General features: G+C 43.5%; 1 protein-coding gene across 1 annotated transcript in view; it reads left to right on the top strand.

Annotated features, from left to right (window-relative positions):
* LOC123733122 (alpha-N-acetylgalactosaminide alpha-2,6-sialyltransferase 5) overlaps positions 1–23,017 on the top strand; it is a 209,300-nt gene that overhangs the window by 178,236 nt on the left and 8,047 nt on the right. The window contains exons 3-4 of the mRNA XM_082961047.1: positions 14,398–14,631; positions 21,017–21,195. Of these exons, the coding sequence (XP_082817173.1) occupies positions 14,398–14,631; positions 21,017–21,195 (413 nt within the window). The remainder of the gene's footprint in view (positions 1–14,397; positions 14,632–21,016; positions 21,196–23,017) is intronic.

Here is a 23,017-nt window from a genome sequence, read left to right as displayed (position 1 = left end):
CAAACATACCTCCTAGTACTACATGTTATAACAAACAGTACCCCTACCTCCCTAGTACTACATGTTATAACAAACAGTACCCCTACCTCCCTAGTACTACATGCTATGACAAACAGTACCCCTACCTCCCTAGTACTACATGCTATGACAAACAGTACCCCCTACCTCCCTAGTACTACATGCTATAACAAACAGTACCCCCTACCTCCCTAGTACTACATGTTATAACAAACAGTACCCCCTACCTCCCTAGTACTACATGGTATAACAAACAGTACCCCCTACCTCCCTAGTACTACATGCTATAACAAACAGTACCCCTACCTCCCTAGTACTACATTTTATAACAAACAGTACCCCCTACCTCCCTAGTACTACATACTATAACAAACAGTACCCCCTACCTCCTTAGTACTACATGTTATAACAAACAGTACCCCTACCTCCCTAGTACTACATACTATAACAAACAGTACCCCCTACCTCCCTAGTACTACATGTTATAATAAACAGTACTCCCTACCTCCCTAGTACTACATGCTATAACAAACAGTACCCCCTACCTCCCTAGTACTGCATGCTATTACAAACATACCTCCTCGTACTACATGTTATAACAAACAGTAAACCTACCTCCCTAGTACTACATGTTATAACAAACAGTACCCCCTACCTCCCTAGTACTACATGCTATAACAAACAGTACCCCTACCTCCCTCGTACTACATGCTATAACAAACATTACCCCCTACCTCCCTAGTACTACATGTTATAACAAACAGTACCCCTACCTCCCTAGTACTATATGTTATAACAAACAGTACCCCTACCTCCTAGTACTACATGTTATAACAAACAGTACCCCCTACCTCCCTAGTACCTCATACTATAACAAACAGTACCCCCCTACCTCCCTAGTACTACATGCTATAACAAACAGTACACCCTACCTCCCTTGTACTACATGCTATAACAAACAGTACCCCCTACCTCTCTAGTACTACATGTTATAACAAACAGTACCCCTACCTCCCTAGTACTACATGCTATAACAAACAGTACCCCTACCTCCCTAGTACTACATGTTATAACAAACAGTACCCCCTACCTCTCTAGTACTACATGTTATAACAAACAGTACCCCCTACCTCCCTAGTACTACATAAAACAGTAGGAAGAGAACTCAGAGACTCTCACATCAAGTCACACACACACACACACACACACACACACACACACACACACACACACACACACACACACACACACACACACACACACACACACACACACACACACACACACACACAGACAGTAGTATGAGAACTCACGTTGCTCAGATTCTCACTTCAAGTCACACACACACACAGACACTAGTTTGAGAACTCACGTTGCTCAGACTCTCACTTCAAGGCACATGTTACAGTTTTTTTCACAATCATTTCGGCACAATTTTCAGATGTCTATTTTCAAACTGTTAAGCGTTGTAACGCCCCCTATCGTATGTTCATAATCTTTGATTGTGTATTCATTGGGGTTTCACACGTCTTTCACCGCTGAGTCATTCACACATCTTCCAACCCCGCAGCGCACACACATTTACACACACTAACTGCTGAACGTTGTTTTTTTTTTCTTCATGTTTTTGTTATTTTCCATTTTATTGTCTATCTCTGATAAGCTACCCAGGGAAGGGCTGAAACTAGCTCATATTAATACTGAATATGTAGCCTAAAAAAATAAGCTTCATGAAATCAATAATTTGCTAACATCAGGTAACATTCATATACTGACCCTCGCTTCATGCTCGTCGTCAAACCCACTGGCTCCAGGTCATCTACAAGTCTTTGCTTGGTAAAGCCCCGCCTTATCTCAGCTCACTGGTCACCATAGCAGTACCCACCTGTAGCACGCGCTCCAGCAGGTATATTTCACTGGTCACCCCCAAAGCCAATTCCTCCTTTGGTCGTCTTTCCTTCTAGTTCTCTGCTACCAATGACTGGAACGAACTACAAAATTCTCTGAAGCTGGAGACTCATATCTCCCTCACCAGATTTAAGCACCAGCTGTCAGAGCAGCTCACAGATCACTGCACCTGTACATAGCCCATCTGTAAACAGCCCATCCAACTACCTCATCCCCATACTGTATTTATTTATTTATTTATCTTGCTCCTTTGCACCCCAGTATCTCTACTTGCACATTCATCTTCTGCACATCTACCATTCCAGTGTTTAATTGCTATATTGTAATTACTTCGCCACCATGGCCTATTTATTGCCTTAACTTACCTCATTTGCACTCACTGTATATAGACTTTTTGTTTTCTTTCGTTCTACTGTATTATTGACTGTATGTTTTGTTTATTCCATGTGTAACTCTGTGTTGTTGTATGTGTCGAATTGCTATGCTTTATCTTGGCCAGGTTCACAGTTGCAAATGAGAACTTGTTCTCAACTAGCCTACCTGGTTAAATAAAGGTGAAAATAAAAAATTTAAATAAATGTATCTAACACATTTTTACTAATACTGTAGAACTTTGTTCTAAAGCTGTATCCGTACCCATTGGATGCAGTGATCACAATATAGACCCAAAGTTCCAATAGTGTATAAGACATATAAAATATTTTTCTGTGACTCTTATGTGGATGATGTTAAAACATATTGGTTGGTCTGATGTGATTAATGAGGAGCATCCAGACGCTGCACTTGATGAATTTATGAAATTGCTTCTTCCAATTATTGATAAACACGGACCTATTAAGAAACTGACTGTTAGAACTGTTAAGGCTCCATGGATTGGTGAGGAAATTATAAACTGTATGGTTGAAAGAGATGGGACAAAAGGAGTGGCTAATAAGACTGGCTGCACATCTGACTGGCTGACTAACTGCAAAATGAGAAATGATGTGACTAAACTCAACAAAAAGAAGAAGAAACTGTATTATGAAGCCAAGATCAATGATATAAAGAATGATGGGGAGAAACTTTGGAGAATTTTAAATGAAATTATGGGCATAAAGACAAATTCCACTCCATCTTTAATCCAATCAGATGGCTTATTCATCACAAAACCATTTGATGTTGCCAATTTTTTTAATGATTAACTTCATTGGCAAGGTGGGCAAATTTAGGCAGGAAATGCCAACAACGAACAGTGAGCCATCGTATTTATGCATAACAAAACTAATAATTATTGTTATCGATCAATAATGACAAACCTCCTGGCATTGACAACTTCGATGGAAAGCTACTGAGGATGGTAGCTGACTCTATAGCCACTCCTATCTGTCATATCTTTAATCTGAGCCTAGAGGAAAGTCTTTGTCCTCAGGCCTGGAGGGAAGCCAAAGTCATTCAACTCCCCAAGAGTGGTAAAGCGGCCTTTACTGGTTCTAACAGCAGACCTATCAGCTTGCTGCCAGCTCTTAGCAAGCTGGTGAAAAAAATGTGTGTTTGGCCAAATACAATGCTATTTCTATATAAACAAATTAACAACAGACTTTCAGCATGCTTATAGAGAAGGGCACTCAACATGTACTGCACTGACACAAATGACTGATGATTGGTTGAAATATATTGATAATGAGGAGATTGTGGGATCTGTACTTTTAGATTTCAGCCTTCTATATTATTGACCATAACCTGTTGTTGAAAAACATACAGTACCAGTCAAAAGTTTGGTCACACCTACTCATTTAAGGCTTTTTCTTTATTTTTACTATTTTCTACAATGTAGATGTAACAGCTCTCATCGGAATGAGTGGACCAAAGCGCAGCGTGGAAAGTGTTCATGATTTTTATTGATCAAAAAACACTCGCACAAAGTAACAAAACGAAAAGCCAACAGTTCTGTCAGTTAACAGAATACTAAATAGAAAATAACCTCCCACAAAACTCAGATAGAAAACAAGCTGCCTAAGTATGATTCCCAATCAGAGACAACGATAGACAGCTGCCTCTGATTAGGAACCATACTCGGTCAAAAACAAAGAAATAGACAACATAGAATGCCCACCCCACATCACACCCTGACCTAACCAAATAGAGAAATAAAAAGGTCAGGGTGTGACAGTAGAATAATAATGAAGACATCAAAATTATGAAATAACACATATGAAATCATGTAGCAACCAAGAAAGTGTTAACAAAAATCTAAATATATTTTAGATTTTAGATTCTTCAAAGTAAACACCCTTTGTCTTGATGACAGATTTGCGCACTCTTGGACCTAGACTTGGCGCTCCGGTACCGCTTGCCATGAGGTAGCAGAGAGAACAGTATATGACTTGGGTGACTAGTCTTTGACAATTTTTGGGGCCTTCCTCTGACAACACGTAGTACCGTAATTTCCGGACTATTAAGCGCACCTGAATATAAGCCGCACCCACTGAATTTAAAAAAAATATATTATTTTGAACATAAATAAGCCGCACATGTCTATAAGCCGCAGGTGCCAACCGGTACATTGAAACAAATGAACTTTACACAGGCTTTAACAAAACACGGCTTGTAACAAAAATAAATAGGCTTTAACAAAACACGGTTTGTAACAAAAATAAATAGGCTTTAACGAAACACGGCTTGTAACAAAAAATAAAACATTTGCAGTAAGCTTTAGTTGTCTTTTTGCACTGAGTCAATTCCTCACGCTGCTGTTTCCAACGTCTTATCATCGACTCATTAAGACCAAGCTCCCGTGCAGCAGCTCTATTTCCTTTTCCAACAGCCAGATCAATCGCCTTCATTTTGAAAGCTGCATCATATGCATTTCTCCGTGTCTTTGCCATGATGAGGGTGACAAAATGACTACCGTAATCAGAATGATGGGAAGTTTGAGAGCGCTCGATTTAATCTAAACAGTAAACAAAAAAGTTGTTTGACCTTAACCCGTTCGGCAATTTCATTGGTCTAATGAAAGCTTCATGCCGCCAAAAAACTGAGCACGTCACAGAATGTGTTTTTTTTTTAGAAAAAAAATTGAAAGCGGGAAAAATCCATATATTAGCCGTGTCATTGTTTAAGCCGCGAGGTTCAAAGCCTGGGAAAAAAGTTGCGGCTTATAGTCCGGAATTTACGGTATATAAGTCCTGGAAGGCAGGAAGCTTGGCCCCAGTGATGTACTGGGCTGTACGCACTACCCTCTGTAGCGCCTTACAGTCAGATACCGAGCAGTTCCCATACCAGGCGGTGATGCAACCGGTCAGATGCTCTCGATGGTGCAACTGTAGAACTTTTTGAAAATCTGGGGACCCATGCCAAATCTTTTCAGTCTCCTAAGGGGGAAAAGGCGTTGTCGTGCCCTATTCACAACTTTCTTGGTGTGTTTGGACCATGATAGTTTGTTGGTAATGTGGACACCAAGGAACTTGAAACTCTCGACCGCTCCACTACAGCCCCGTCGATGTGAATGGGAGCGTGTTCCGCCTTCCTTTTCCTGTAGTCCACGATCATCTCCTTTGTCTTGCTCACATTGACAGAAAGGCACCACACTGCCAGGTCTCTGCCCTCCTCCCTATAGGCCGTCTCATTATTGTCGCTGATCAGGCCTACCACTGTTGTGTCATCAGCAAACTTAATGATGGTGTTGGAGTCGTGTTGGCCATGCAGTCATGGGAGAACAGGGAGTACAGGAGGGGACTAAGTACACAACCATGAGGGGCTCCTGTGTTGAGGATCAGCGTGGCAGATGTGTTGTTGTCTACCCTTATCACCTGGGGGCGTCCGGTCAGGAAGTCCAGGATCCAGTTGCAGACTGAGGTGTTTTAGTCCCAGAGTCCTTAGCTTAGTGATGAGCTTTGTGTGCACGATGGTGTTGAACGCTGAGCTGTAGTCAATGAACAGCATTCTCACATAGGTGTTCAGATCCAGGTGGGAAAGGGCAGTGTGGAGTGCGATTGAGATTGCGTCATCTGTGGATCTGTTGGGGCGGTATGCGAATTGGAGTGGGTCTAGGTGTCACGACTTCCGCCGAAGTCGGTCCCTCCCCTTGTTCAGGCGGCATTCGGCGGTCGACGTCACCGGCCTTCTAGCCACCACCGATCCACTTTTCATTTTCCATTTGTTTTGTCTTAGTCTTACACACGTGATTTCACTCACCCAATTACCTGTTTATTATTTAACCCTCTGTTCCCAATGTTTGTTTGTGAGTGATTGTTCTTTGTAAATCGGTCCATTATTTCTGGGCTAGTATATTTGCCTTGTATTTTTGTATTTTGAGTAAAGTACATTGATTACTAATTTCTGCTGTCCTGCGCCTGACTCTCTACACCAGCTACACACAGGGCCACATTACACTAGGGTTTCTGGCATGATGGTGTTGATGTGAGCCATGACCAGCCTTTCAAAGCACTTCATGGCTACCGACATGAGTTTTTTTTGTTTTTTTTCCACCTGTATTTAACCATGTAGGCCAGTTGAGAACAAGTTCTCATTTAAAACTGCGACCTGGCCAAGATAAAGCAAAGCAGTGCAACAAAAACAACAACACAGAATTACACATAAACAAACGTACAGTCAATAACACAATAGAAAAAAATCTATGTGCAGTGCGTGCAAATGTAGAAGAGTAGGGAGGTAAGGCAATGAAAAGGCCATAGAGGCAAATCATTTCAATTTAGCATTAACACTGGAGTGATAGATGTGCAGATGATGATGTGCAAGTAGAGATACTGGGTTGCACTCACGGGACTACTGCCCCGTGAGTGCTACGGGGCGGTAGTCATTTAGGCTGATTACCTTCACTTTCTTGGGCATAGTCCCATAGGGACTATGGTGGTCTTCCTGAAACATGTAGGTATTACAGACTGTCAGGGAGAGGTTGAAAATGTCACTGAACACACCTGCCAGTTGGTCCGCGCATGCTTTGAGTACACGTCCTGGTAATCCATCTGGCCCCGCGGCCTTGTGAATGTTGACCTGTTTAAAGGTCTTACTCACATCGGCTACGGAGAGTGTGATCACACAGTCGTCTGGAATAGCAGGTGCTCTCGTGCATGCTTCAGTGTTGCTTGCCTCGAAGTGAGCATAAAAAGGAATTTAGTCCATCTGGTAGGCTCACATCACTGGGCAGCTCGCAGCTGGGTTTCCCTTTGCAACCCGTACCACATCCGACGACCGTCAGAGCTGGTGTAGTAGGATTCAGTCTTATTTCTGTATTGACGCTTTGCCTGTTCGTCTGAGGGCACGGCAGGATTTCTTATAAGCGTCCGGATTTGTGTCCCATTCCTTGAAAGTGGCTTTAGCTCAGTTGGGATGTTGCCTGTAATCCATAGCTTCTGGTTGGGATATGTACGTACGGTCACTTTGGGGATGACGTCATCGATGCACTTATTGATAAAGCCAGTGACTGAGGTGGTATACTCCGCCGTTGGATGAATCACGGAACATATTCCAGTCTGTGCTAGCAAAACAGTCCTGCAGCGTAGCAAAACAGTCCTGCATCTGACCACTTCAATATTGAGCGAGTCACTGGTACTTCCAGCTTTAGTTTTTGCTTGTTAGCAGGAATCAGGAGGATAGAATTATGGTAAGATGTTCCAAATGGAGGGCGAGGGAGAGCTTTGTACGCGTCTCTGTGTGTGGAGTAAAGTTGGTCCAGAGTTCTTTTCCCTCTGGTAGCACAGAGGATTTTGTGTAAAATATAGGTAAAGCGGTTTGGCGGCATTAAATTCCCTGGACACTAGGAGCGCTGCTTCTGGTTGAACATTCTCTTGTTTGCTTTTGGCCTTATAGAGTTGGTTGAGTGCCATGTTAGTACCAGCGTCGGTTTGTGGTGGAAAAATATAGATGAAAACTCTCATGGTAGATAGTTTGGTTTACAGCTTATCATGAGATACTCTACCTCAGACTACCTTAATATTAGACATCGTGCACCAGCTGTTATTGACAAATAGACACACACCCCCACCACTCGTCTTACCGGAGGTAGAGTCTCTGTTCTGCTGGTACATGGAAAATCCCGCTACCTCTATATTGTCCGTATTGTCATTCAGCCACGTCTCGGTGAAACATAAGATGTTACAGTTTTTAATGTCCCGTTGGTAGGATAATCTTAATAGTAGGTCATCAATTTTATTTTCCAATGATTGCATGTTAGCAAGAAGAACGGATGGCAGTGGGAGTTTACTCGCTCACCTATGGATTCTCAGAAGGCTGCCCGATCTGCAGCCCCTTTCCTGCATCTTTTCTTCACGCAAAATGAACCAAATAACACAATTGGAGAATGTAAAACGTCAGCCATGTTCTTTGGCGTCGTCGTTATTGACAAATAGACACACACCCCCACCCCTCGTCTTACCGGACGTAGCTGCTCTGTCCTGCCAATGGACAGCCAACTGTATATTATCCATGTCGTATTTCAGCCACGGCTCGGTGAAACATAAGATATCACCGTTTTTGAATGTCACGTTGGTAGGATAGTTTTGAACCGAGCTCATTCAGTTTATTCTTCAGTGATTGCATGATGGCCAATAGAACAGATGGTAGAGGCGGGTTACCCACTCGCCGCCGATGTCAAGACTTCCGCCGAAGTCGGTCCCTCTCCTTGTTTGGGCGGCGTTCGGCGATCGACGTCACCGGTTTTCTAGCCATCGCTGCTCCTCCTTTCATTTTCCATTTGTTTTGTCTTGTTTTCCCGCACACCTGGTTCACATTCCCTCCTCAGTCTAAATGTATATTATCCTCTGTTTCCCCCATGTCTGTGTGTGGAATTGTTCTTTGTGTTGTGGCATTACGCTACAGGCTGGCTTGCGCTAGGTTTGTATCAAACTTAGGTTTGTTTGTTTTGTTTAAATCCGGTTCATATTACCGTGGTTGTGCTTTGTGCTGCCTCACCTGTGCTTTTGGGCCAGGGTGTATATTAAAATTCTCCTGTTATCACCCATCTCTGCTCTCCTGCGCCTGACTTCCCGGCAACCGGTCACTCACCTTGTTACAGCCGAATTCTCACAAAGCACCCTGATCTCCGCCCCCTGTATTTCCGTCTTTTCTTTACGTGAATGACAGGGATTTGGGCCTGGTCTCAGAGAAGCAGTATATCCTTCACGTCAGACTCATTAAAGAAAACATCTTCATCAAGTTCGAGGTGAGTAATCGCTGATCTGATGTCCAGAAGCTCTTTTCGGTCATAAGAGACGGTAGCAGCAACATTATGTACAAAATAAGTTGATAACAATGCGAAAAAACATACAAAATAGCACAATTGGTTAGGAACCCGTGAAACGGCAGCCGTCCCCTCCTGCACCATTGTTAGCTTATACAGTATCGCCTGTCTCTTTGCTTACAGTGTATGGAAATGAAATTCAGATAATGAGTGGAATATATTGTCATAAACAACAAAGGTATTTCAGCAGTAGATTGTACACTACACTATCATTCATAACGATAGCACAGAGAGTGACTCTTTCCACTTTGTCCTATTGAAGCACACTGGCTGATGGAGTAGTATTTACAGCCACATATATATATATATATATACCGATCCCGTAGACTGAAATCTGGACACTGACTGTAGGTCTATAACTTGTCACATAACCTTAATATTTACTCATGCAGAATTAAGCATTTCTTGCAGTAAAATTACCCAGGTATTTCAGCAGTATATTGTACACCACCATTCATAATGGTAGCACACTTTGTCCTATTGAAGCACACTGGGCGATGGAGAATGATGATGTAGCATTTACAGCCACATCCATATATAATTTGGTTTTCACAACATTCAACAACAAAAAATCTAATTACATGGTAAAGCAATTGTAAAGGTATCATCTCAATGTTTTTTAGAATAAGAATAAGTTCTCAGATATGTTGGACATTTTCTAGCATTTCATTTTGACTGATGCATTACTAGCTAGCTAGATCAGCACTCCTGCTCTAAGATGCTTTATGAATATGGGCCCAGGACATGAAATGGCACTGGTTTAATTCGGTGACTATGTTTACTAACCCTATTTGGCAATGGATCGGAGTTCTCCCGGCTTTGCAAAGCTGAAGGCTGGCTCCCATTTTTGCACCCTCTCCCCTGGAAGCCAATAAGATCCAACACAAGAGTCTAGATCAGGAAGTAGAATCATAGTTATGGACTTGCAAACAGAAGTCATCACACTGTCCATTACTGTCCATAACGTTGTAGCATTTGGTTAGAGCAAGGCCTATGGCTAGCTAAAATTAGCTAGCACTACCAGCTAGCTAGTTAGCTAGCCCGGCGTCCAATTAATGTTCAACATAGTGCAGACTTGTTTGATATAAAAAATATTTAGTTATATTTACCATTTGGATGACATGTAACCTCTTCCACAACAATCCCCATGAGCTTAATACATTTTCAAGTTCATAACTGTGCTCTCTCCTCAAACAATAGCATGGTATTCTTTCACTGTAATAGCTACTGTAAATTGGACAGTGGGGGAGGGGGGTACTGGGAGCTGTAACGGTGTACTGGGAGCTGTAACGGTGTAGTGGGAGCTGTAACGGTGTACTGGGAGCTCTAACTTGTACAGGGAGCTCTAACGTGTACAGGGAGCTCTAACGTTTACTGGGAGCTCTAACATGTACTGGGAGCTCTAATGGTGTACTGGGAGCTCTAACATGTACTGGGAGCTCTAACATGTACTGGGAGCTCTAATGGTGTACAGGGAGCTCTAATGGTGTACAGGGAGCTCTAACATGTACAGGGAGCTCTAACGTGTACTGGGAGCTCTAACGTGTACTGGGAGCTCTAACGCTGTACAGAGTGCTCTAACGTGTACTGGGAGCTTTAACATAACTGGGAGCTCTAATGTGTACTGGGAGCTCTAACATGTACTGGGAGCTGTAACGGTGTACTGGGAGCTGTAACGGTGTTCTGGGAGCTCTAACTTGTACAGGGAGCTCTAACGTGTACTGGGAGCTCTAACATGTACTGGGAGCTCTAATGGTGTACTGGGAGCGCTAACATGTACTGGGAGCTCTAACATGTACTGGGAGCTCTAATGGTGTACTGGGAGCTCTAACATGTACAGGGAGCTCTAACGTGTACTGGGAGCTTTAATGTGTACTGGGAGCTCTAACGCTGTACAGAGTGCTCTAACGTGTACTGGGAGCTTTAACATGTACTGGGAGGTCTAACATGTACTGGGAGCTCTAACGTGTACAGGGAGCTCTAACATGTACAGGGAGCTCTAACGTGTACTGGGAGCTCTAACGTGTACTGGGAGCTCTAACGCTGTACAGAGTGCTCTAACGTGTACTGGGAGCTTTAACATAACTGGGAGCTCTAACGTGTACTGGGAGCTCTAACATGTACTGGGAGCTGTAACGGTGTACTGGGAGCTGTAACGGTGTTCTGGGAGCTCTAACTTGTACAGGGAGCTCTAACGTGTACTGGGAGCTCTAACATGTACTGGGAGCTCTAATGGTGTACTGGGAGCGCTAACATGTACTGGGAGCTCTAACATGTACTGGGAGCTCTAATGGTGTACTGGGAGCTCTAACATGTACAGGGAGCTCTAATGTGTACTGGGAGCTTTAATGTGTACTGGGAGCTCTAACGCTGTACAGAGTGCTCTAACGTGTACTGGGAGCTTTAACATGTACTGGGAGGTCTAACATGTACTGGGAGCTCTAACGTGTACTGGGAGCTTTAACGTGTACTGGGAGCTCTAACGTGTACTGGGAGCTCTAACGTGTACTGGGAGCTTTAACATGTACTGGGAGCTCTAACATGTACTGGGAGCTCTAATGGTGTACTGGGAGCTCTAATGGTGTACTAGGAGCTCAAACATGTACTGGGAGCTCAAACATGTACAGAGAGCTCTAACGGTGTACTGGGAGCTCAAACATGTACTGGGAGCTCTAACATGTACTGGGAGCTCGAACATGTACTGGGAGCTCTAATGGTGTACTGGGAGCTCTAATGGTGTACTGGGAGCTCTAATGGTGTACTGGGAGCTCTAACGTGTACTGGGAGCTCTAACGTGTACTGGGAGCTCTAACGTGTACTGGGAGCTCTAACATGTACAGGGAGCTCTGACGTGTACTGGGAGCTCTAACATGGACTGGGAGCTCTAATGGTGTACTGGGAGCTCTAATGGTGTACTGGGAGCTCTAACATGTACAGGGAGCTCTAATGCTGTACAGAGAGCTCTAACGTGTACTGGGAGCTCTAACATGTACTGGGAGCTCTAACATGTACTGGGAGCTCTAATGGTGTACTGGGAGCTCTAACATGTACTGGGAGCTCTAACATGTACAGAGAGCTCTAACGGTGTACTGGGAGCTCTAACATGTACTGGGAGCTCTAACATGTACTGGGTGCTCTAACATGTACAGAGAGCTCTAAGGTGTACTGGGAGCTCTAAGGGTGTACTGGGAGCTCTAACGGTGTACTGGGAGCTCTAACATGTACTGGGAGCTCTAGATGTCATCCTCAGAATGATCACCGGCCACCAGAATCCTCTTAATTGCGTCCATCTCCTCTCCTCCTCTTTCTCTCCTCTCCTTTCTTTCATTCCCTCTGTCCATTCCTCCTCTCATCTTCTCTCTCATAATTTTCCTCTCCTCCTCTCTTTCGTTTCCTCACTCCCCTTTCTTCATTAGCTCCCAGTGGAGACTCTCCCTCTCTTCCTACCCAGAATGCTGTCTAATGGGTGGTGAGACATGGTGAGGGGCAGACCGGTCTCAGCGGGCTTCCTGATCCACACACATCATTATTATTATATATATTATTGTCTCGATAGCGCTCTTAAAGCAACACCTGATTCTTTACCCAGCTGTTACTATTGAATCTAGTTGGTATCTCTCTTTCCTCTCCCTCGTCTTATCTCTCTCCCATGCTGTTGATCCTAATTGGTATCTCTCCTCTCTTTTTCACCCTCTCTCCCTCTCCGCCACTTTCTCTCTGTCTCTCATCATATTGAGTATTGCACATTTCCTGTTCTCTGTGGGAGCACCACTCAAAGCAGTGATGATTGGCCAGGGGCCCCACACTGGCTTCGTTATTGTCATGCTCATTAGAATATGAGTCATTATCATATTGTTGCCAAGGAGATATTTCAGTGTTTCTACACCTGGTTTGCATATCATTGATTTAAAGAACGGAGTTTGTTTGTCCTGTCTCGGGGTGATCACACGCACGCACACAGACCGGAAATTGAAAACTTCCGGAAGGAAGGCTACTGCCCTCCAGACCTGGACACACACACACACACACACACACACACACACACACACATGTGCACACCACACACTCTCTCTTTATCCATATGGCCTAGCCAAAGATCAGCCTTCTATAATGCCAGGAGCTTTTACAGCAGTCATTGGGAATAATTCCTATGGGGATATGCATAAAGAAAACCAGACAGTGCATTCAGGAAGTATTCAGACACCTTCACTTTTTCCACATTTTGTTACGTTACAGCCTTATTCTAACATTGATTAAATCGTTTTTTTTCTTATCAATTTACACACAACACCCCATAATTACAAAGCAAAAACTGTTCTTTAGAAATGTTTGCAAATTTATTACAAATAAAAAAACAGAAATATCTTATTTACAAAAGTATTCAGTCCTTTTGCTATTAGACTCGAAAAGGAGCTCAGGTGCATCTTGTTTCCATTGATCCTCCTTGAGATGTTTTTACAACTTGATTGGAGTCCACCTCTGGTCCTCTCCCTCTGGTCCTCTCCCTCTGGTCCTCTCCCTCTGGTCCTCTCCCTCTGGTCCTCTCCCTCTGGTCCTCTCCCTCTGGTCCTGTCCCTCTGGTGGTCCTGTCCCTCTGCTGGTCCTGTCCCTCTGCTGGTCCTGTCCCTCTGCTGGTCCTGTCCCTCTGCTGGTCCTGTCCCTCTGCTGGTCCTGTCCCTCTGCTGGTCCTGTCCCTCTGCTGGTCCTGTCCCTCTGCTGGTCCTGTCCCTGTGGCTCAGTTGGTAGAGCATGGTGTTTGCAACGCCAGCATGGTGTGTGCAACGCCAGGGTTGTGGGTTCGATTCCCATGGGGGGCCAGTACAATTTTTTTTTTAAATGCATGGTATGAAATGTATGCATTCACTACTGTAAGTCGCTCTGGATAAGAGCGTCTGCTAAATGACTAAAATGTAAAAAAAAATGTAAAAATGTCCCTCTGGTCCTCTCCCGCTGGTCCTGTCCCGCTGGTCCTCTCCCTCTGGTCCTCTCCCTCTGGACCTCTCCCTCTGGTCCTGGTCCTGTCCCTCTAGTCCTCTCCCTCTGGTCCTGTCCCTCTGGTCCTGGTCCTCTTCCTCCCTCTCTCTACTAAAATAACAAAACATTCCTCTCTCCCTCATCTTCTCCCCCTTCCTCCCTCTCTCTACTAAAATAACAAAACATTCCTCTCTCTCTCATCCTCTCCCATTTCCTCCCTCTCTCTACTAAAATAACAAAACATTCCTCTCTTCCCCCAGCCTCTGAAAATGCACTGCCATAGCTGTGCGTTGGTCACCAGCTCTGGTCACCTGATGGGTGGTGGTCGCGGCGAGGAGATCGACCGGGCAGAGTGTGTCATCCGTATGAACGACGCCCCCACGGCGCTGGGTTACGGGCGAGACGTCGGGCGCCGCACCTCGCTACGTGTCATCGCTCACTCCAGCATGCAGAGGGTCCTACGTAACCGCCACGAACTGCTCAACGCATCCCAGGTTAGATGATTCTCTGGGATTTTAAATGTGGATCTTGTGTGCCGGTTTGAACAGCAATACTCTCGACTCGAAACTACACATATTACGACGGGGTTACCAAGTCCCTACTCAGCCTCTCCTTTCTGTGTCCTGATCTGATGTACTTCCATTAGTTCTTTCTGCATGTTGTTGATGAATGTTTTACTACTGGGGACAATATAGGACTATTGTTGATACATGTTTTACTTGCATTCAATTAAATTCCCTCAAAAAAGGCACATTGTCAATAGTGCAGTGCGCTTGTCGACAAAGAAACCTATGACTGAATCCCCACATAAGTGTTTTCATTAATGCTTTCACAGTGTTACCTACTGGGGGACTCTATAGATCACAGTGTTATCTACTGGGGGACTCTATAGGTCACAGTGTTATCTACTGGGGGACTCTATAGGTCACAGTGTTATCTACTGGGGGACTCTATAGGTCACAGTGTTATCTACTGGGGACTCTATAGGTCACAGTGTTATCTACTGGGGGACTCTATAGGTCACAGTGTTATCTACTGGGGACTCTATAGGTCACAGTGTTATCTACTGGGGACTCTATAGGTCACAGTGTTATCTACTGGGGACTCTATAGGTCACAGTGTTATCTACTGGGGACTCTATAGGTCACAGTGTTATCTACTGGGGGACTTTATAGGTCACAGTGTTATCTACTGGGGACCCTATAGGTCACAGTGTTATCTACTGGGGACCCTATAGGTCACAGTGTTATCTACTGGGGACCCTAAAGGTCACAGTGTTATCTACTGGGGGACTCTATAGGACACAGTGTTACCTACTGGGGGACTCTATAGGTCACAGTGTTACCTACTGGGGGACTCTATAGGTCACAGTGTTATCTACTGGGGACTCTATAGGTCACAGTGTTATCTACTGGGGACTCTATAGGTCACAGTGTTATCTACTGGGGGACTCTATAGGTCACAGTGTTATCTACTGGGGGACTCTATAGGTCACAGTGTTATCTACTGGGGGACTCTATAGGTCACAGTGTTATCTACTGGGGACTCTATAGGTCACAGTGTTATGTCAGTGAAGACACCTGCCAGTTGGTCCGCGCATGCTTTGAGTACACGTCCTGGTAATCCGTCTGGCCCCGCGTCTTTTTTGAATGTTGACCAGTTTAAAGGTCTTACTCACATTGGCTACGGAGAGCGTGATCACACAGTCGCCCAGAACAGCTGGTGCTCTCATGCATGCTCCAGTGTTGCTTGCCTCGAAGCGAGCATAAAAGGTATTTAGCTCATCTGGTAGGTTCGCGTCACTGGGCAGCTCGTGCTTCGGTTTCCCTTTGTAATCCGTAATAGTTTTCAAGCCCTGCCCCATCCGACGACCATCAGAGCCGGTGTAGAAGGATTCAATCTTAGTCTTCTATTGACGCGTTGCCTGGGTCGTCTGAGGTCATAGTGGGATTTTTTTATAAGCGTCCGGATCAGTGTCCTGCTGCTTGAAAGCGGCAACTCTAGCCTTTAGCTCGGTGCGGATGTTGCCTGAAATCCATTGCTTCTGGTTGGGAAATGTACGTACGGTCACTGTTGGGATGACGTCGTCGATGCACTTATCGATGAAGCTGGTGACTGAGGTGATATACTCTTCAATGCCATTGGATCAATCCCCGGAACATATTCCAGTCTGTGCTGCAAAACAGTCCTGTAGCCTAGCATCCGCGTCATCTGACCACTTCCGTATTGAGCGAGTCACTGGTACTTCCTGCTTTATTTTTTGCTTGTAAGCAGGAATCAGGAGGATAGAATTATGGTCAGATTTGCCAAATGGAGGGCGAGGGAGAGCTTTGTACGGGTCTCTGTGTGTGGAGCAAAGGTGATCATGTGACATGCTGGTAGAAATGAGGTAAAATGGATTTAAGTTTGCCTACATTTAAGTCCCTGGCCACTAGGAGCGCTGCTTCTGGATGAGCATTTTCTTGTTTGCTTATGGCCTTATACAGCTGGTTGAGTGTGGTCTTAGTGCCAGCATCAGTTTGTGGTGGTAAATAGATGGCTATGAATTATATAGATGAGAACTCTCTTGGTAGATAGTGTGGTCTACAGCTTATCATAAGGTACTCTACCTCAGGTGAGCAATACCTCGAAACTTCTTTAACCTCTCTAGGATAGGTGGCACCAAATCGTCCCACCTACGTAACAGCCAGTGTAATCCCGTGGCGCGTTATTCAAAAACCTTAGAAATGCAAAAACTTCAATTTTTCAAACATATGACTATTTTACACCATTTTAAAGACAAGACTCTCATTAATCTAACCACACTGTCCGATTTCAAAAAGGCTTTACAACGAAAGCAAAACATTAGATTATGTCAGCAGAGTACCCAGCCAGAAATAATCATACACCCATTTTTCAAGCTAGCATATAATGTCACATAAACCCAAACCACAGCTAAATGCAGCACTAACCTTTGATCTTCATCAGATGACAACCCTAGGACATTATGTTATACAATACATGCATGTTTTGTTCAATCAAGTTCATATTTATATCAAAAAACAGCTTTTTACATTAGCATGTGACTAGCATGTGACTAGCATTCCCACCGAACACTGCCGGTGAATTTACTAAATTACTCACGATAAACATTCACAAAAAGCATAACAATTATTTTAAGAATTATAGATACAGAACTCCTCTATGCACTCGATATGTCCGATTTTAAAATAGCTTTTCGGTGAAAGCACATTTTGCAATATTCTCAGTAGATAGCCCAGCATCACAGGGCTAGCTATTTAGACAACAAGCAAGTTTAGCACTCAGAAAAGTCACATTTACTATAAGAAAAATGTTATTACCTTTGCTGTCTTCGTCAGAATGCACTCCCAGGACTTCTACTTCAATAACAAATGTTGGTTTGGTTCAAAATAATCCATAGTTATATCCAAACAGCGGCGTTTTGTTCGTGCGTTCAAGACACTATCCGAAAGGGTAAATAAGGGTGACGAGCATGGCGCAATTCGTGACAAAAAAATTCTAAATATTCCATTAGCGTACTTCGAAGCATGTCAACCGCTGTTTAAAATCAATTTTTATGCCATTTTTCTCGTAAAAAAGCGATAATATTCCGACCTGGCATCTGCATTTAGGTAAACAGAGGAAAGAAAATAAAGCATTCGGTCGACTCGGGCACGCGCCTAAGCCCACAGTACTCTGATCGGCCACTTGCCAAACGCGATAATGTGTTTCAGCCAGAGCCTGCCTCGATATCCTTCAGCTTTTTCCCGGGCTCTGAGAGCCTATGGGAGCCGTAGGAAGTGTCACGTTATTGCAAAGATCCTAAGTCTTGAATAAAAAGAGCCCAGATGAAACACAACTTGTCAGACAGGCCACTTCCTGCATGGAATCTTCTCAGGTTTTGGCCTGCCATATGAGTTCTGTTATACTCACAGACACCATCCAAACAGTTTTAGAAACTTTAGGGTGTTTTCTATCCAAAGCCAATAATGATATGCATATTCTAGTTACTGGGCAGGAGTAGTAACCAGATTAAATCGGGTATGTTTTTTATCCAGCCATGTCAATACTGCCCCCTAGCCCTAACAGGTTAATATTAGACATCGCGCACCAGCAGCTATTGATAAATAGACACATAGCACCACCTCTCGTCTTACCAGACGTAGCTGCTCTGTCCTGCCTATACACAGAGAAGCCAGCCAGCTCTATATTATCCGTGTCGTCGTTCAGCCACGTCTCGGTGAAACATAAAATATTACAGATTTTAATGTCCCGTTGGTAGGATAGTCTTGTTTTTTTTCCCCAATTATTGGCCAATAATAGTGGTGGTTTACCTACTTGTCGGCGAATTCTTACAAGGCACCCCGCCCTCCTCCCTCTTTTTCTCCGTCTTTTCTTCACGCTGATGACGGGGATTTGGGCCTTGTCTCAACACAGCAGTATATCCTTTGCGTCGGAATCATTAACCTCTATGGACTAGGTGGGACGCTAGCGTCCCCCCCCGTGGTGCACTCCATCAACAGCAGGTGCATTTCAAGAGCGGCAAATTTGAATCCAAATAAATGTCAAAATTCACATTTTTCAAACATACAACTATTTTACACCCTTTGAAAGATAAACATCTCCTTAATCTAACCACGTTTTACGATTTCAAAAAGGTTTTACGGCGAAAGCATAAATTTAGAGTATGTTAGGACAGTACATTTACAAGAGTTGTGTGTAATGTTTTGTCAATTCAAAGACAGGGTCACCAAAACCATAAAACCAGCTAAAATGATGCACTAACCTTTTACAATCTCCATCAGATGACACTCCTAGGACATTATGTTAGACAATGCATGCATTTTTAGTTCTATCAAGTTCATATTTATATCCAAAAACAGCGTTTTACTATGGCATTGATGTTGAGGAAATCGTTTCCCTCCAATAACCGGCAGTCAAGTCAGCCTCACAAATTAAATAATTAAAATTAGAAAACATTGGTAAAATATTATATTGTCATTTAAAGAATTATAGATTTACATCTCTTGAACGCAATCAACTTGCCAGATTTAAAAATAACCTTACTGGGAAATCACACTTTGCAATAATCTGAGCACTGCGCCCAGAAAAATACGCGTTGCGATACAGACTAGTCGTCATGTTGGGGAGATCTAAAATCGAAAATACTATGTAAATAATCCATTACCTTTGATTCTCTTCATCAGATGTCACTTCCAGGTATCACAGGTCCATAACGAATGTAGTTTTGTTCAAAAAAGCTCATCATTTATGTCCAAAAATCTCCGTCTTGTTAGCACATGATCTAAGCCCGCCGGACTTCACTTAATGAATGAGGGGAAAAAATATATTTACGTTCGTTCAAACATGTCAAACGTTGTATAGCATAAATCATTAGGGCCTTTTTTAACCAGAACATGAATAATATTCAAGGTGGATGAATGCATACTCTTTTATAACGTATTGGAACGAGGGTACCCAACATGAACTCGCACGCCAGGTGTCTAATGGGCCATCATCGTTCCATGGCTCTTGTTAGGTCAGATCTCCCTCCAGAAGACTCAAAACACTTTGTAAAGGCTGGTGACATCTAGTGGAAGCAATAGGAAGTGCCAAAATATTCCTCAGCCCCTGTGTTTTTCAATGGCATAGGTTTAAAGGTAATACAACACATCAGGTATCCACTTCCTGTCAGAAAATGTCTCAGGGTTTTGCCTGCCAAATGAGTTCTGTTATACTCACAGACACCATTCAAACAGTTTTAGAAACTTTAGAGTGTTTTCTATCCATATATAATAAGTATATGCATATTCTAGTTACTGGGTAGGATTAGTAACCAGATTAAATCGGGTACATTTTTTTTATCGAGCCGTGCAAATACTGCCCCCTAGCCCTAACAGGTTAAAGATAAAATCTTTGTCCAGTTCGAGGTGAGTAATCGGTGTTCTGATGTCCAGAAGTTCTTTTCGGTCATAAGAGACGGTAGCAGCAACATTATGTCGAAAATAAGTTACAAACAATGCGAAAAAAAACAAAGAAAATAGCACAGTTGGTAATGTTCCATGTAACATTACATTCTCTTCCCTCTAGGACACAGTGTTTATCAGTAGTAACATTACATTACATTCTCCTCCTCCAGGACACAGTGTTTATCAGTAGTAACATTACATTACATTCTCCTCCCTCCAGGACACAGTGTTTATCAGTAGTAACATTACATTACATTCTCCTCCCTCCAGGACACAGTGTTTATCAGTAGTAACATTACATTACATTCTCCTCCCTCCAGGACACAGTGTTTATCAGTAGTAACATTACATTACATTCTCCTCCCTTCAGGACACAGTGTTTATCAGTAGTAACATTACATTACATTCTCCTCCCTCCAGGACACAGTGTTTATCAGTAGTAACATTACATTACATTCTCCTCCCTCCAGGACACAGTGTTTATCAGTAGTAACATTACATTACATTCTCCTCCCTCCAGGACACAGTGTTTATCAGTAGTAACATTACATTACATTCTCCTCCCTCCAGGACACAGTGTTTATCAGTAGTAACATTACATTACATTCTCCTCCCTCCAGGACACAGTGTTTATCAGTAGTAACATTACATTCTCCTCCCTCCAGGACACAGTGTTTATCAGTAGTTACATTTCATTACATTTTCCTCCCTCCAGGACACAGTGTTTATCAGTAGTAACATTACATTACATTCTCCTCCCTCCAGGACACAGTGTTTATCAGTAGTAACATTACATTCTCCTCCTTCCAGGACACAGTGTTTATCAGTAGTTACATTACATTACATTCTCCTCCCTCCAGGACACAGTGTTTATCAGTAGTAACATTACATTACATTCTCCTCCCTCCAGGACACAGTGTTTATCTTCTGGGGGCCCAGTAGTTACATGCGGCGGGATGGGAAAGGTCTGGTCTACAATAACCTGAGGTTGATGAACCAGGTGCTGCCCAAACTAAAAGTCTACATGATCTCCAGGCAGAAGATGCTGCAGTTTGACGAACTCTTCAAGAAGGAGACGGGCAAGGACAGGTGAGTTTTACCTGCAAGCTAGAGTACTGTAAAAATGATGTGTGACAAAAGTGGCTCAGAGTCAGAGATGAACCGTGCATGAGACTTGAAGACTTGCGTTATCTCCCAAAGTAAATTTGAATAAATAAGTAAACTGCTTCCTTTAAAGAAAGGAAAACATTACAAAAGTTACATTAGAAGTCGTGATCAGAATTGCCAACATTTTGGCTTTTTTTTCTTCAAATATATATATATGATTGATTTTGAAGAAAGAACTTAATCTCAAATTCAAAAAAATTATCAAATCAAATTGTATTTGTCACATGTGCTGAATATAACAGGTGTAGACCTTACCGTGAAATGCTGAATATAACAGGTGTATTTCCCTTACCGTGAAATGCTTACTTATAAGCCCTTAGCCAACAATGCAGTTTAAGAGATTGAGTTACTAATATATTTACTATATAAACTAAAGGGAAAAAATCTAATCAATCAAAAAGTAAATGTACATAACAATAATGAGGCTATATACAGGGTGTTACGGTACACAGTCAAAGTGGAGGCTATATACAGGGTGTTACGGTACAGAGTCAATGTGGAGGCTCTATACAAGGGTTACCAGGTAGTAATGAGGCTATATACTGGGGTTACCGATACAGAGTCCATGTGGAGGCTATATACAGGGGGTACCAGGTAGTAATGAGGCTATATACAGGGGGTACCGGTACCGAGTCAATGTGCGGGGGTACAGGTTAGTCGAGGTGATTTGTAAAGTGACTGCATAGGTAATAAACAGCGAGCAGCAGCAGTGTAAAACAAAGTGGGGGGGGGTTAATGTAAATAGTCCGGGTGGCCATTTGATTAGTTGCTCTGCAGTCTTATGGCTTGTTAAGCTGTTAAGGAGCCTTATGGTCCTAGACTTGGTGCTCCGGTACCGTTTGCCGTGTGGTAGCAGAGAGAACAGTCTATAACTTGGGTGACTGGAGTCTCCTGATTTCTCCTGAGGGGGAAAATGTGTTGTCGTGCCCTCTTCATAACTGTCTTGGTGTGTTTGGACCATGCTAGTTTGTTGGTGATGTGGACACCAAGGAACTTGAAACTCTCGACCCGCTCCTCTTCAGTCCCATAGGTGTTAATTGGGGCCTCTTAGTCCTTCCTTTTCCTGAAGTCCACGATCATCTCCTTTGTCTTGCTCACATTGACAGAAAGGCACCACACTGCCAGATCTCTGACCTCCTCCCTATAGGCCATCTCATCATTGTCGGTGATCAGGCCTACCACTGTTGTGTCGTTAGCAAACTTAATGATGGTGTTGGAGTCGTGTTTGGCCACGCAGTCATGGGTGAACAGGGAGTACAGAGGGGACTAAGTACACACCCCTGAGGGGCCCCAGTGTTGAGAATCAGAGTGGCAGACGTGTTGTTACCTATCCTTACCACCTGGGGGCGTCCGTTCAGGAAGTCCAGGATCCAGTTGCAGAGGGAGGTGTTTAGTCCTAGAGTCCTTAGCTTAGTAATGAGCTTCGTGGGCACTATGGTGTTGAACGCTGAGCTGTAATAAATGAACAGCATTCTCACATAGGTGTTCCTTTTGTCCAGGTGGGAAAAAGCAGTGTGGAGTACAATAGAGATTGCGTCACCTGTGGATCTGTTAGGGGGCGGTATGCAAATTGGAGTGGGTCTAGGGGTTCTGGGATGATGGTGTTGATGTGAGCCATGACCAGCCTTTCAAAGCACATCATGGCTACCGACGTGAGTGCTACTGGACGGTAATCATTTAGGCAGGTTACCTTCGCTCTCTTGGGCACATGGACTATGGTGGTCTGCTTGAAACATGTAGGTAT

This window comes from Salmo salar, chromosome 14 (genome assembly GCF_965601325.2).
Source record: "Salmo salar chromosome 14, fSalSal1, whole genome shotgun sequence".
In the NCBI taxonomy this organism is placed as follows: Eukaryota; Metazoa; Chordata; class Actinopteri; order Salmoniformes; family Salmonidae; genus Salmo; species Salmo salar.
The sequence above is the reverse complement of the archived record's forward strand: the minus strand, read 5'-3'. Positions and strand labels throughout refer to the sequence as shown.